A 16,675-nucleotide genomic window follows, 5' to 3' on the forward strand; every position below is an offset into this window, starting at 1 on the left:
CGGTCGTTGTGGAGGACAAAGTCCCAGTTTAGCTGGCCCGCTTGCCTCAGGACAGCATGAGGAGCCTGCCACAAAGGAGTTAAAATCTGCTCCAGGAAGGCATCACCGCAATGCAGGAGCTCACATAAGACCAGGCGATGCCTGTGGCAAGAAATTGCCCGAGGAGCCACACAGCCACCGACCTACTTGCACCAGGGCAGCACGAGCAGCCATCAGCTGCAGGCCTGCCCCCCACCCCCACACCACAAAATGGGAGACCGCGCTAGCGGAGAGGGACGAATCCGGGTCAGTGAACGACCAGGCAGGAGGCACGGCCCCTCCACAACTCCATCAGCGCCTCCGGTTGCATCACTGGGATGCAGTAGTTGTCTGATATCAGGATCACATGGGACCGCGATATCCAATTAGCACTATTCCACCTTTCAATCAGACCTATGCCAGTGTCACCTAAACCTCCAATACAAAGAGATTGTCCCAGGGGATCAGAGCCGCCATTTTGTCGATGGCCTGACTCTCGGATGGACTCCGCCGTGTGGCCCCCACAGCCCATTCTTCACCTTAAGGAGGGCTGAAAAGCATCCTTTAAGTGCCTCCGGGTCTCCAGCAGCTGGGGGGGGGGGTGTATTATTTGCTGTGAGGCAGGATGGGGATAGATACGAATCAGACTACAGGAGCATACAAAAGGCTTGACCGCCATCATGTCCTACTTGGCCAAGCCCCCCTTATGGTTTCTTTAAGAGATTCTGTACGTTCTCTACCTCTTCAGCATTTGCTGAGAAATCGAGCTTTGACAGAGACCTTGCAAGACTTATGGATGCTTTCTGGATTACAATGCAATTTTAGCATTCTCAAGCTAGTTCATAGTGTTTTATATACTTTAGCCATGGGCTCATACCCGCTTTGTCCAATTTCACACAATCCGTTAGTACCAGCCTAGGAGGTTCCTGCTTGGTCCACATTGAGATCCAAAGGCCAAGGGGCCACAATTTGATAGGATTAGAGATGTTGTTGATGCCTAGTTTAGCATGGCTGATATATGTCGTGGTACTGAGAGGAACTGCCATCAGCCTCCTAAGACATGTGTTCTCTGTTTTTTGAATAGCCATTTACTTGCAAAATCCCCAAAACCCCATTTCCAATATTTCCTCTAGGGATTTTGCCCCTATTTGAAGAGAATCTGAAGTGATTCAAAACTCATGGCAAATTACCCTATCTTAACAGTTCCTAACAGCTTCCTGTATCATCGGAAAAAAACACCTAAATATGGAATGATAAAAACATTCCCAATCCTAGAAGTGTTGATAGTCTTGTCTTGTGATTTAGTGTGTGTGGGGCCATAGACCATAAAATGAGTTTTGGTCTGGATGATAGTCAAGTCAAACTGTCTGCACTAACATATGGTTACCATACACTGGTAAAACGTCCTCATTGTGTGAGGTAGGCTCACATTCGCAGGTTGGTGAGAGAACCCCTACCCTCAGTAAGCACAAGTCATACTTGTTTAGTTCTTAGTCTCACACTACACAGTAACCAGAAACCTAATGACTCCTGGTTTGAGTGTTTGAGGGGTTCTTGCATCTAACAGGACCTTAAACCTTGTGAAAGAGACTTCAGCCTTCAGTTTGGCAATGATGTACATTGTAGTGGAACACTAGCCTGCTGCTGACACGTTGTACTTTTGGCATTATATCAGTTTCTTAAGTGTATACCATTCATCCTGTTCCAACCCCTCCCACTTCCCCCATTACTTCGCCACTAGGACCAACTTAGACTCCCTTCTGTTGTCTTGTAGAGATGTTGTGGTGTTGTGCTCAGTGATGTGGCGATGGTGTTATGTTTCAACACTTCAAGGTTTGAATTTCGTCAAGTTTTCTGTTAATGCTGTTGTTGGCTGGCCGTTGTTAATGCACCAGGATGGTGGTCCTTGCCACGCCCCAATAAATCCTTTTTTGATATCCAGTGTGATTTATGTGATTGAGCTGCCTCACTTTTTGTCATTTAGTCACTTGTAACATTTACATTTTAATGATTTCTCTCTCCACATTGCTTAACATTTTTATGACTGGATTTGAGTAATGTGGATGAAATCTAATAGTATTAGTTGTTATTTTTAATTGTGGCATTGGATTAAATTTTGCATGCAGGTAAATTGTAATTTCCTTGGAAATGCCATGCACAAGATGGATTGCAGAATGACTACTCCAGGTTAGCCATGATACACAGGTTGCCACGATGCAAAGGTTCGAGCAATATGTTGTCACTTGGCCCATGTGGACATTGTCGTTTTTTCACTGAAACTTAGCGTGAGCACGTTGCAGCTTGCCTGCTGCTTTGCACACGTTAACACATGTCTTTATTTTCTGCAATCATTTAAATGGCTACTTTCACATGAGAACTCATCGCTGTGTTCGCTCACTGCATGTTCGTAGGATTTTGACTGAACATTATGTGCAAGGTCGAACAACAATGCCCCTTGTTATTTTGTTCTGGCCAGACCTTAGCCCTTAGACAGAACATACTGATGCAGCTATTGTTTGGACAGTGTACTTGGGTTTTTAGTGGGGTACACAAATAGGTGGCAAACACCTGGAGAGGGACCTTTCCAGGAGAAGAGCGAGATAGCACCTATGATGTAGATCTACTATCTACAGGCTAATGTATGGGGTCTACTGACAAAGCCCAGACATCTTCTATTATATAATAATACTTCTTCTTAGCAAGGGGAAAGAGGTAAGGCACTATAGTCTTTTCTCCATTGTCTTTCTATGATTGCATCACCCTTCATGATGTATGGACCAGCTGCTCTGCTGACTGTATTTATACTATGCATTTTCCTGCTTGTTGTGGCATGTATACTGCATGTTGGGGCACGTTAGTTAAACTAAATATTTTTAACCATTTCGTGTCTCTGTCAGATATTATTGTGGACAAGTACAACAGTGTGAGTTAAAGGGTGTGTCTTGTTACCGCGATTTCTAAGAGATCTGAGAGTGTTGTGCTCTGGAGTTTCTAATCACTTGTTTCTCTGTGAGTGAGTAGGAGAGCAAGTGAGATACTATAGCTAGTCGGTTCTGGGTTTGTGGGTACTAAGGTGGTAGGAAGACCCATTCCCTCTACACCAAGGTCCCATATTTCAGCGTATAGTTCTGTGTTTGTGCAGAATCCCTGCAACATGGCGTCCAAAGTTTGGTCTGGTTCTGATCCCTGAGACCCCGGAGTAGTGCTTGTGCTTGTCCACAATCCCCTCACACCGGTATCCGTAGACGTCCATGGTATGAGGGCTTAGCCTCTTATATTGGTGTTGAATAGGTTTTTCAAGCTTGGAATTTAAAAGGTTTTGTTTCTATTTCTGTTCCACTGGTTTATTCTTTTTAATTGTTATTGTGGTGGTCGCTATTGCGACTCATAACCGTTCTGCGGTCATAGCGTATTTGACTCAACATGGAGTCCCTTATGCGGGGGGGGGGGATACTATCTTTGTTGTCAAGGCGGATACAGCTTACTGCTTTGAAGTTTTCTATTCTTGGGTTACATTTCCAGCAGTGGAGGGGAATGATAATTTGTTTCATGAATATACAGCGGCCGCGGTTCCGCAGAATTATTGTCCTTATTGATTATTTGAAGTTCCTTTGACAGCCAGGGAGCATACCATCTGGTTTAATGGCGCCCTCCCTCACCCTGTTTCAGTGGTCCGTTTAGGCCCCTTATCAGTCGATGGGGCCACTTAGCCTGTTTTGGCTGGTTTTACACCACATCCAAATTATCTTAGTGTTACACTCGCAGAGATACGTCAATTACATACATCATTGATTTGTGTACACAGAAGTGTCATACAATTTATGTCACGTAATATTCAAGTGGTTCCGGCTGGAGCCGTTCCTCAGCCACCTGGGCATGGTGGTGGTCTTGTCATTAGTCCCATTAAGATTAATTTGGTGATAGGCAAACGTCCTCCAAATAGAGATAATCTGCCATATTGGTTGGCAGAAAAATGTAAGCAACTCAAGCCTGATTTTTCACATACTACACCTGTTGAAAAAAAACAGGATCCTTCTGATGAATTTACCTAGTGGTATTGTTCCCACCTTGTCTGATTGCACCACCCGGGGGACGGTGTTTGCTGCGGTGTATACACTGTGTTTTGGCACCCCTCCAAGAGCGTACTACAGAGCGTTCTAAAAGGGTATAAGTTGAACACGGGGCTGGTCCAGCCCTGGAATTGGGGGTGAGGTTAGTGGGCATGTTCCCTATTGTCTCCGACATGATTCTGGCCACTGTCAAAGGTGAAGCAGTTAGCTTACAAGTGCGTCAGTGCCTTTTGGCAGTCGTTGACCATCAACGGCAGTTGCCGATCATTATTGCAGATTTGTATACATCATTAGGTCGACCTTCATTGGGGACCCATTATTGGTTTCTCCATCTTTTAATAGTGTACTGTAAGGGTCAGTTTACAGTCCCTCAAGTATTGTCTGGTGAGCTCTCATCCGAATGGAAAGTCTTACAACAAAGAAAGACTTCACCTAAACTCGGAATCCCAAAGTGTGTCCTCCTGGAATGGATCTGATTCAGATTTTTAAGATATCAACTTGCGTCACATGTACCTACAATGATGTCAAAAGATTTGATTTATGTATGGAGTGGTTATCCTGAAGATGTGGCATGGATCCTTGTAGAACAACACTGGGGCACTCCTGCTTCAAACCAAACCTCTGTCTATGCTACACTTAGAGCTTGAACCACTCAGTGCCAAGCGCACTGCCTTGCCCCAGGTTTGCGTAACTACAAGCGTTTTTGGGGAGGATGTTGAAATCTTTCTGTTCACCTGTCACGTCCCTGTACTTCTAGCGACTATGTTTTGTTCTCTTGTGGTAAATGTTATCTCATTATTTACTCTGCTATTCTGTTCACCTTCTCAGACTTAGGAAGCACTCCATTTCTCTTTTGACTTGGTTTACTATATATTCGAGATGAGTAGTGACTCAGTCATTGTTGTCATTAAGTTACGCGAGTTCTATTAAAATGAAAGCATTAGAGTGGAGCTCTGACTCCAAAGTAACACTGCAGTGTTTTACAGTACTTTTTTACAGTACTTGGGGATAATAAATGGTAAATTATTTTGAAAGTGGCTGACTTTCAAAATTTTCCATAGCATAAGAATGCAATGGGCCGACCACAGAAAACAATGATTGTTGTTCAAACTCTTTTTTTGTGTCGATGTGATATTGAGGATCGTGGATGTTGTTAGAATAATGTGAAGACAAGGTGCACACTGTCAACCACAGCTTTCTGCTAACGCACATTTTATAAGCTCTGCTTTTGTAGATTGTTTTAAAGAATATTTGCTTGCTACCTCCCGTGTATCCTTTTCTTTCAATTCAAAATCATTTGTTTGATCCATATTTCAAAAGAATAAAGAATCTTCTTTTTTAAGGCTCAGAAAATATAAAAGTATCCCTGCTTGGTGATCAAGTTAAAAAGTCCATTATTTATTTTCAGTATATTTTTTTCCATATGATGCAGAGGGCCGTGGGTTGGGGCGGAGTGGGGTCAGTGGGAATGATTTTTTTTTCGTAGTGCCAGCAAAGATGCACAGATTTTTCGCCAATGAGTGTTTTAGTTTCAGTATAGTGGGTGGGTGCCCATCTGTTGAAGGTCATACCATTGCATGTTCAGCCAGACCCAATGCCACATTAATCGTTGAGCAATTATGCTAAAATCATTGAGGCATAGTGTATTGGGTTAATAGAGGCTCCTATTAATTTCCTGCATTTTTTAATTGGATGCCAGAAAGCCTTTGCTGAGCAAGGAGAGAGTCCACCTGAGCGTGATGTTTACACCTGTCTAGTCCTGATTAAACAAGACAAAGTGCGTATTTTCCAGAGAATCAATGCGTTATGCTTATTTAAGTTTTACAACGTTTGATGGAGATTTATAGAAGTGCTGCACGGTGACAGCAGAGAGACGAGTATATTAGCAGCGCGCTCTTCCATATATGTTTTACAGCTGGTCTCCCTGCTTCCTGGGGAAGTCGTTCTTTATTTAGTGACGCGGTTGTGTTGTTTGGGAGCCATTGGAGGCTGTCATTTTTCTTGCCTTTCCAGATGCATGGATTTAGTCACCTTACAGAATGTTTTCTTAACCTATCATTTCCTCCATATGATAATTGTAAATTCCTTCGCATTTTCCTGTCGTGAGATTATTTAAATTGCAAGAGATTTCTACTTCACTCGATGAGAAAAACAATTCTTTCTTTTTGGTAATTTTCATCATTAGAAGGGGTACCCCATACTTTTTGTCAGAAGGCCAGAAGTTGGATTAGTGTACATTTTTAGTTCGAATAATTCCTCGCAACAATTGAAACACAATTCATGGTTGTAACTGTATTTTCAGGGTGGCATGGCAAACATTGAGTAGCCTTGTTGACACCAGATTTGAAAAATACAAGTGATTCTATCTCATTTCTGAAAACAAAACAAAATGAAGAGCACCAGCCTGGCCAACCCAGGTTAGTGAAACTCCAACGGGAGGAAATCCCATTTCCTGGAAATATTCCACAAATAAAAACACCAGAAAGGGGGCAAGAAAACAGCTAAACGAGAAAAGGGGCTGAAGCGGAAATACTAGGGAAAATGTTGAGTTAGACACACTAGGCTATACTTAGGAGTAGAGGTTCGAAGGTGTTGTCAGATATATAGGTACTAGGGCATAATTTAGGGTAGAGGTAATAGGTGATACTATGTAAGGTTGGGTAATAGGACCATGGTGTAGGTTATGGTATGGTTATGGCACGGATCAGTATAGCATAGGGATAGAGGTGAAAGCATATAGGTGGGGTAGTGGGTGACTAATAGTGTTTAGGTAGGAGTCATTAAGGGAAAGTTCGCATTGAGTCACTAGAGTACATAGGAATAAAGGTGTGCATGTTCTAGTGTATAGGTAGGGTTTGTGGGACCAAGTACTATGAAGAGGTAGATTATTTGTTTTGATTTGGGAGGAGGTGAGAGGTATAGTTAAGAGTAGTCTAATTAGGGTATATCAAAGCAGGTGGTAGGTGTTGGCAGGGTATTGGCAGAAGTACTATGCTATAGGTAAACATACTAGAGAATAAGCACAGAGAGTTACTTGAATACCGGTAGAAGTGCTAACCAATATGGTGATGCACAAGGAATAGGGAATTGGAAAACGTACAGGAAAGAGGCAAGGCTAATAGGATATAGTTGCTGGTAGAAGTACTAGGATATAGGTGGGTGTAGAAGTGATAAGCAAAATGCAGTGGAAGAGCTGCTACAGTGAGTATGTAGATAGGAGGAGTAGTCATGGGAAGGAGTAGAGGCCGAGATAGAGACAAAACTTAGATGTATGGGTAGGGAAGTTGGAGAATGACGAAGAGGAAAGGGGAGGGCTGGACATCTCTATGATCCTGAAAAAAGAGCTGGGGTTTGTTTTGGCGGTAAGGGCAATTTCCAAGATTGGTTCATTTGAAAATATTTGGGGGATCAGACTTGCTTAATTCAGGTTTTCTTCAGAACTAAATAAACTGAAAAAAATCTTCTGGTAATTGCTAGTCCTCCAGGTGATCCTTCCAAAAGGCAATTAAACAGTGATGACCCATTGCAAGGTTATAAAGATTTGTTCCTCTAACCAGTAAGCTGGCTCCGTGAATACAGCTTTCACTGCTGAGAGTTTGTTTAGAAGTGTTTCAGCTCGGTCAGTGTCATCTGGGTCCGAATGGTTTGGGTGCATGGGGTTTTCCTACACTTCTCTTTGTCTTCCTTTTATCAGTACTTGATTTTTTGCAGGCCTCTAGGCTTTTTGTTCTGTAGGCCTCTGTCATATGTTTAGAATCTATCAAATGTGTTCCCATTTGTAAATGGGATCCCATCCTGCTGTATTGAGTAGATGCTTGTCAAAATATAGATCTGGGATCCTGTTCATAAATATTTTCTATTGTCTTTTCAGGTTTGGGGTTGACTTATTTGGAGTGCTCTTTACAGTTTTTTTACTGGGTGCTGGGAATGCTGCAGGTGTTATGCTCATCAAAATTCCCTTTGAAAACTTCTGTAGAGGAGTGGGTGTGATGGGTGATAGCAGCAGGTGGCGTGGTAATTCAGGTACTGCTTAGTGTACAAACGTTAACTTGTATTGTGAGTTCCCTGACACCCTTGGTGTTTACAGGGTCAATGCATGCTAAATACTAACGGTATACACTTTTAATTTTTCCATCAATGTGTAGCTTTAGGGGAAGGAAAGATTGTCGCCGGTGTAAATTTGCAAATAAGGGTGAAATGAAGTGCTTCAATGTGCATTGAGGCTTATACTATAATACCATACTAAGCACTCCTTGGCAGCAAACACAAGTAGTCATGCATTTCTCTAATGACAACAGGTCATCCAGACTGGTGACTCCACAGGTTCAAATGTAACAGTGGTGTGTCAGGTTATAGTGCCTATATGAGCTCATTTGTGTACGTTATTTATGTGTACTTGGAGCAGACATTCTAGCGATGTTGAAGTGCTGGTTAGGCGGAGTGTCGACGTACCTCAAATCTAGTTCTCTCATGACGATAGACAGTTCACCTTGACCGGTTAGAACAGCGATGCACAGCTCAACAGATCACAGTGCTCATGTTATCTCAGTTCAGATTAGTCTAATGTGAAATCACACTTTATTGAGGAACACTACATCAATGTGTGCCATCTGGTTAGATATATCCATGAGCGTTGTTTAATCAAGTCCACAAAAGTTCCTGAATTTAACGTGGTGGCTGGAACTGGTTGCAGAGGCAGCCCATGCTGTAGGAGTTTGGGGCATCGTATGTGTTTTATTGTAGGCCTTACATAGCTTGGATTGTCCTCTTACACCTGCTTCGTGAGGCTGTCGGCTGCTACTATTGCATTCCCTATTTCACCTGACAGATGCCACAGGCACCATCCCTTTTCAGCTTAACAAAAGAGCTGAACTCACTACTCTTCCAGAATAATCTTGTCTCTGTGTAACCATCATTTGAAGGATACTCAGAAGAGTGAGTTCCAATCTTTGCTGCAATCCTATCACTCTGTCCCAGCTCCCTGCTTCCTCCTGGCTTGCCCCTTTGCCCAACACCCGCTGGAATTCGGACAGTAGCTCCCCCAGTTGTTAACACCACCTCTTGGTAGCCACACCTTTGCATCAAATACTCTGCCTCAACCACTCAATCTTCCCCTGCCTCTGGTGTTCTGTATACATACCCTGTAGTAGCTCATTCTGGTAAACTGCTAAGTTAGCCCTCCGGAAGACCACATACATGGTTGTAATGACACAGTTCAGAGATAGCAGTCTATCTTGTGGTTTCCACAGAAATTAGATGGGAAGATAGCTTGTGACAGTGTGTTGAAAATGGCCATCTTGAAAACGTTATCTGCTGAGATACCAATCCATGTTCTGTTCAGCTAAGTATTTGAGCGTTTCTGAACTTTGTATCTAGGCTTCAAATATATTTGTCCCCCACAGAAAGTGTTATCAAAGTTTCTGACACTCTCTGGGCCCCATGGAATCCTCACACCACATGTGTCTAACATCAACCATTCTACCCCAATGTATATTTGTTCCTGCAAATTACAAAGGAATTCGTTTTGCAAGTGCTCACCTTTTACTGCCTTTTTAGGTCGAGCCTACCAGGCAGTGCAAGCTTTCTGGTTGCAAAAAACCTATTGTGGGTTTACCAAGAACTTACAGGGGCTTACAGACCCTTTGCTTAGATTGGTTGCTTACTTCTTATTCGATGGCTTTCCTTGTTCCAGCTTGTGCATCTTGTGTTTGTCCCTCACCTGGAGCATATCCTGTTTGGCATCTATCCGATTGGCTAGCTTCTGTGTATCCACTGTCAAATTATTTGGGACAACGTCAGCCTGTGTAAACCACCTTCTCCGCCTCCATGCAAATGACCATACCTACAAGCCAGTGCCACCTACTGGCTATAGTCAGCCCTCCCCAGAACCGAGCTATGTCTCTTTTAGCAAGCATGAATCCTAAGTGACAACATAGGAGCTGAGCGTGTGGGAGATTTACATCACAAGGGGATTCCCAAGAGGATGAAGTGCAGGGTTGCCGGGATGGCCAACTCCAGAATGGCTTCCAGCTCACTGACAATGGTGCCCCAGTATTAACTTACATGGGAGCAGTCACAAGGGGTATGCATGAACGTGTCCTCTCGCACCCCACTGTGCAGGCATTGAGGGTTTGGGGCTCTTCGCATTCCATATAGCCTGCTCCAATGATGATAAATTCTGTGAAGGATTTTCAGCTGGATGAGTAGCAATGTGGACTTAGAGGCGACTTCTCTAGGTGTATCAGTGCAGCCATCCAATCCAGTCCACTGTCTCCATGGGTCCCAAGTCCCTTTTCCAGGTCCCTCAGAAGAGTGTCTTGTTTGTTATTAATAAGTATGCAGTATATCTGGGAGACCACTTTAGTAGTCAGCTCTTCTCCTAGTAATGTGGATTCTTAGGGACTGCTGTCGGGGTTCAAAGTCCAGTCTATATTCTCAGCCTGTAAAGCGTGATGTAGTTGTAGATAACTATATATTTGCGTGTGGCACAGTTGGAATTCTTGCTGCTGGGTGTTGAACGGCATTACCCCTCCTGTGTCTGTTATGTCACCAATTGTAGACCTTTGTTTTCCCATTGACGGCAGTGGCGTAACATAGACCCCCACAGCCCCCACAGCCCCCACAGTGTGGGTGTCCCACAAGATTCAGGGCCCCCCCTCAGCACAGTACCCTGGCCAGAGAGCTTCTGTTGAGTCGGAGGGAGGGCACCTTCATGTAGTTTGCAGGGGGACCCCCTCAAGTTTTGTTACTCTAGTGATTGGCGGAAGCGATAAGGCTACCTAACCTCCTGTAGCATGTGACCCCGCCAAAGTGGCGTCTGTTTGGCTAACCTGCCATCCCAGGAACCAAGTGGCCTTGTCCTAGGTTTCAAACGCCATCTGGTTGGGGCGCAGCCGCCGTCTCCTATTGGACGCGCTATAGACATAGTGTATACAAGTATGGTGGTCCATCCCCATTCACTCCAGTCTGGTTGCAGGGCCAAGCCTACGGCCGTACCCCCATTCATTAATATTATGCAGAGGCGTGGAACATAACATTGAACATAAGTGTTAATTAATAAAGAAGTCCAGTAGCAAAGCTATTGTTCTTATAGTACGTGGGTGGGAGTCGAAGGGTGTGGCTAGCTTTCTGTGATCGCAATACTTCACACGTGGCATGCAACAAGAGGACATTTTGTGACAAATGGTAACCAGACCTGTTGGGTGGTTAGTGTGTAGTAAGGATGAGGACGACTCGGTAAAGAGTAAGTACGTTAAGATTTATTGTAGATAGAAAATCGTTAAGGGCAATTTGAAAAACCTAGTTCGTATGCTGAAAAAGGAAGTCTGTTAAGTTTTGAGATGCGGCGAATCGAATCCGTGAACACGTTTCAGAGCATAGTGCCTAACTGCAATTAGGACTCAGGCGATGTTGGACGCGTAGATCGGTCCACCCGCGCGCGCGCACTCGTAATCTCATTAAAACTTCTCAACATTTCCGTTTAGAAGATTTGAGCTTCCTAACATTTTTCATACGTGAAGTAGATGCCGCTAATCAACAATTCTTGCTGATGTGAAATATTAACGAGAAAGCCGCATTACGTTTATGTTCCGGGAGCATGTGTTCGTTGCCCCTCCGTGGATTATTTCAGCCCACGTGATTAAATGGTGTTAAAAAAGGGAGATTGAGAGCAGAAGGTGTCAGCCCCATGTTTTTCCTTTATGGGCCAATGCTGAAATGCACAGAATACCCTTAAGGGGTTCTAATGTAATGAACAGCCATCTCTTTATTGAGGAGAACAGGATGTGCAGAGAAATTGGTTTTAATTTATTGTGAATTATTTTTGGGAATGGAATTCCGTCATATTTGCGTTATATACTCAAAACATGCCGACGGATATTATGAAACACTTACTAGTCTTCGAGGGCCGATGAATTTACTTTTAAATATTTTTGCTTTCTACTAGGTGCCCTGGGAAAGCGAACCCAGTTTCAAGAAAACTTTTTGGCTCAGCTGGTTCTCGATGTACAGCGCAAGGATGACGTCCTCAGTCAGAATGAGCTGACTCCAGTGCCTACTCCAGTGGAAATGTTACCAAAGGTATTTATGCCATAGCTCTGTATGTGATGGGGCTGTAGCCTTGTCAATAATGGTCAAAGTGATATTTTTAGTTTCAGTCCCAAAGAACTACTCTGCAGGAGCAGCTTAGGAGAGAGGCCTGTGAGAACCTCTGGTTTAAGTCAACCATTCTTACCATATTCAAAAAGTATTGCTGTGAGCAAGTTACAAATAGAATTCATGCAGGCCGGGTTGGGGGCGCTCAAGGCCTTCCCTCATTTCCCAAAGTGCAGATCTTTATGATTACTTTACATTAGCGGTGCCCAATTTAGGTTCAGAAGGGTTGAATCCATACTAAGTTATCAAGTAATACACATGAAATACGTGTGCATAAACAAAATCTGACAGGGACTTGTTTTCTTCGAGAATGTTTCTGTTGAATATCTGGTATTGAACTGGACCTACATTGGACACCCCTGTGGTGCCAGATAGCTGGGAATTATTTGAACTAGTCATGGGCATCTCTTAGTTTGCTCCAGAGCAAATCTCTCTTCATCAAGATCTTACTCTCATATTTGTTTCTCCTTTTTCCAAAGGAGCAAGCACTTGACACAAGATGCCTGAATCACTGTTTATCCATGCGTGGGCATTAAGGTGGGATAAACACTAGCTTGCAGATGCAAATTGTGGAGGATAACATTTCCCCCCTTCAAAGAATATTTGCAGATATTGCATGGAGCCATCAATGTTCAGTTTGTCTCCAGATTTAGGACTAATATGCAGAGCATGGCTAAGCGTGATCGAGTTTTATTTCTGTTTGTTGAACTTTTATTCTGACTCTTCATTTTCTGTACCTGTCTTTTTTCTCTAAATATCAGTTACAAGTTTTTTAGTTTTCCACTAAGAGGAACAACTTTATTTTATCTTGGCTGTTTCTGCACGCTTGATGGACTGGTGTTAGAACTCGCCAATGACCAACACCGGTCTTTGTCCGTAACTCACAGATATCAATTGTTGAAAACTAGAATCTGGTGGTGGGTGCAGTGATTTAAAAAAAAGGTACACTTACAGCGTGGAATTTGTTTTTGGGAAGAGTAAATTAGATAGATGCACCTGTAAAAGATCGGCTTTCATGAGGGATAGCAAATTGGCTTGGTGGCAACTTCTTGAGGTTCCCAAGAAGGTTTAGTAAAGGTTAGCTAAGGATAGTATGAAACCCTTTGTGAAACTGGGTTAGACATGAATATATTCTAGTCCTTTTCACTTTCTATTTTTTATTTTTTTATTCAGAGGCATGGTTAATCAAACAAGAAAAAAAATCCATAAATGAAAATACATACATCATTATGGCTAAATATGTTATACATTCCACATATTCCATATTTCTTAAAGGAGACACATTGAAAATGATCTTACTGATACATATGTATAGCATTGTCATCCCACATCAATTAAAAAATGCAAATCCATAAATTTAAATTGCTCATAATAAATGGATATAAGATGGTCCCACAGTCAACTTTCCAGTAGCCCTCTAAAACAATTTCATGAACATGATCTTTTTAATTTAGATGTTCTCAGGTAGTAATGAATTCTTAATCCATACCATGTGCAGACTGATCCCCTAATCTGTTAAATTTAGAAACATTCCAGTAGTGAGCAGCAAACAAACTCACCCTTTGTCTTATTCTCTTCATTTTTCTAGTCCACTCTGAAAACATAGTTAGTTTAGTCGTCCACCTTTGAAATAACCATGGTTGTGCTACTGACATTAAGATTTTGATGTCTTAATGATATCTGTTGCGAGGGATAGTAACTCAGTAATGCAAAGATAGGGTTGCGGGATATTTTAATTGGTAATTAATCTTCTAGATATTGAAAAATTGAAGCCCAGACATTGCTCAATTTTATGCAGTGCCATTTAACGTGGGACCAATTAGCAATATCTGTAGATTCACATCTAAAACAGTGGCCAAGATATTATGGATTGATCTTAGTTAAGAACTGTAGTGTCCGATAAATTAACTACTTTTCATAAATTGCAGTCTGCAAAAGTTAGCCCCACTGAACCCAAAATAATTTAATTAATTTCCCCCGACATTTCCTGTGTTATGATGATGTCTTCCACTTTCACCCACTTATTAGCGTTCTTATGAAAGACAACTACTTAATTGATACTCGTAAGGTATCTTTTCAAGCTCCATAAATTCCTTAAAACTTGAATGTTCAACTAAATTCTTAACCAATTATTTATTCCTATGCATCATAATAGAATCTATGACTTTTAGCGCAGCGTATATGATGGTATATGACCAATGTAACCAATGCTTATCCATAGTGATTGAACTATCGATTTCGCACCAGATTTTTCCATCTATTTATCCGCCTGTTAAGAAATCCATCAGTTTTAAAAAAAACATTAACTCTCCATCTGGTTATACTAGCCTGATATATTTCACCCCCATTATCCCCCTCTATTCAGGCAAGTTGCCAAGTTAACATAGAGAATGGAATAGCATCTGCAATACTGATCTTTCCTTTCAATTAACCATGGTAGTTCTTTCCATCCTACCTTCTTTTGGGGGTGGTTATCAATCTTCTTAAAATAACTTTTATATTATTCTCTTTCAACATCATGTTCTTCAGATCATTTTAAAACTACATATGCAGTGTAAGCAGTCTTCTGAATCTAAATGCTTATTGTGCAAAGTGTGCTGGATAATGTGTTTAAATTGGGGGTTGCTAAACCTCTTCTTCCACACATCTATATGAAGTGCTTAGAGTCAGTCTAAGTTTAGAGTCTCACCATAGGAAAAGTGAAATCATAGATGTTATTTCCTTAAATAAAGTTGACTATAGGACACACGGTATGTCAGGGAAGAAAAAATAAGCAGTGGAAGAACTGCAGTTTTTATTAAAGCAACTCTTCCTAAAGAAGTAAGTGGTAATGGCTTCCATCTTGCAAGTAGTATTTTTACTTTTGAGGTTCATATTTCAAGATGTAAAGATCACCTATATTTTCAGTAAATCAAACCCCCTCCAAAAAAGGTTTAGGTTGAATATTTACACAGCATTGTAATTCTGGTAATAGACTTTCTGTATGACAATTACATAATATTATTTCAGTCTTTGCTTTATTGGTTTTGCAGCCTTCCTAAAGTCTGGGACACTTAGAATATTTCAAAGACATCATATAACATTCTATGCAAATAGCAATCTAGCAAGGTGCAGGTGCTTGGATCCCAGTGATTTGTTCTTCATGTGGCATGTTTTAATGAATCCTGAGCATATTCATCTAAAGCAAAAACAACAAGGTGATGGATGGACTGCTTGAATTAATCTCAGTCTCTGGCAATATCTTTGGCCTCATCCCAATCTATCGTTTTTTTGCCCACCATGCCACCCCAGTTTGGACCTATCAGTATGCAAATCTGGCTTGACTATGGCCCCCATGGGAACAGTCCAGCCCAAACTGCCAGGCCAGGTCCACCCTGGACTGGAAAAAAACATTCTGGGACTGGTTCCGAGGTATCACCCCTCATTAGCTATGCTAGCTTGAATCCAGTGGCACAGTGACCCATGACCCACATCTGGGCATGCCTGGTGCACTTAGGGCGGCACATATTATACTTAATGATTGAATGTGCTCTGGTATCATTGTACGCTTGTTGATTTGACTGAATTCTAATCTGGGTTACAATCAGTTTTACACCCCATTGGGACTGATACTGAAGAAGCACCAATGTGTTTGTATTCGTTACAACAATTGCGGTATAACACAGGACCCTTATGCTATTGTTCTTTGGGTATACAAATATATTTAACCACTGCTACCAAAATATTGTGTGTGTGGTGTTTATTTTTTGCACTCCTTAGGTAATTATAGAAAAGTTATAATCTTTCTGCAAGTTTCTACATATTCTGTGCAACCTTTTTTTTAAAATGTACATAAAGTGATTCAAATGTCTCTTTGAAACACATATCTAACAGCTGTCCTGATGTGTTTACTTTTGCACTGGAGATTTTATTAATATTCTTCAATGTTGAAAAAGTACTTTCTCTTTCACATGAAAGAGCTATGTACCAAGGATGTACGTGGTTTGTGGGAAAGGTGATGGTGTGACATTGTATTATAAGTTATAAACTCACCCCTGCTGTACATGATAAGAATATTGCAAGTCAACTCCGGGTTCCATAATCTTATAAAGGAACTCTGCCTTGTGCTTCATTCCTATATCATGGAACTCGTTGGTTGAAATATCCTTATAATGTTCGGGAGGAGCTACGTTATCCCTTAAATAGTAAGGTGGGAAAGAGGCATGGCTATGTGGGACAGAAGGTGTACGTGCTTGTATCGAACTGTCCAAGGCATTTTAACAATCAGTCAGTCGGTCAGAATAACTTTATTTCCCCAACACAATGTAGGCATAAAAAGTATACTACATTTAAAAAGAAACATTTCACAGCATTACAGTAAAGTTAAAATATAAGAGATGTTAAAAAATTATTGCATCAAAAATATACATTCATAGTTATTTACACAATACAGT

The 16,675-nt window shown here is 41.7% G+C and overlaps 1 protein-coding gene across 1 annotated transcript in view; it reads left to right on the forward strand.

Moving 5' to 3' along the window:
- The window catches only part of TTC27 (tetratricopeptide repeat domain 27), a 1,631,130-nt gene that overhangs the window by 745,083 nt on the left and 869,372 nt on the right, over positions 1–16,675 (forward strand). The window contains exon 7 of the mRNA XM_085612184.1: positions 12,034–12,167. Within this exon, the coding sequence (XP_085468310.1) occupies positions 12,034–12,167 (134 nt within the window). The remainder of the gene's footprint in view (positions 1–12,033; positions 12,168–16,675) is intronic.

This window comes from Triturus cristatus, chromosome 6, assembly GCF_964204655.1.
Source record: "Triturus cristatus chromosome 6, aTriCri1.1, whole genome shotgun sequence".
NCBI classification, from domain to species: domain Eukaryota; kingdom Metazoa; phylum Chordata; class Amphibia; order Caudata; family Salamandridae; genus Triturus; species Triturus cristatus.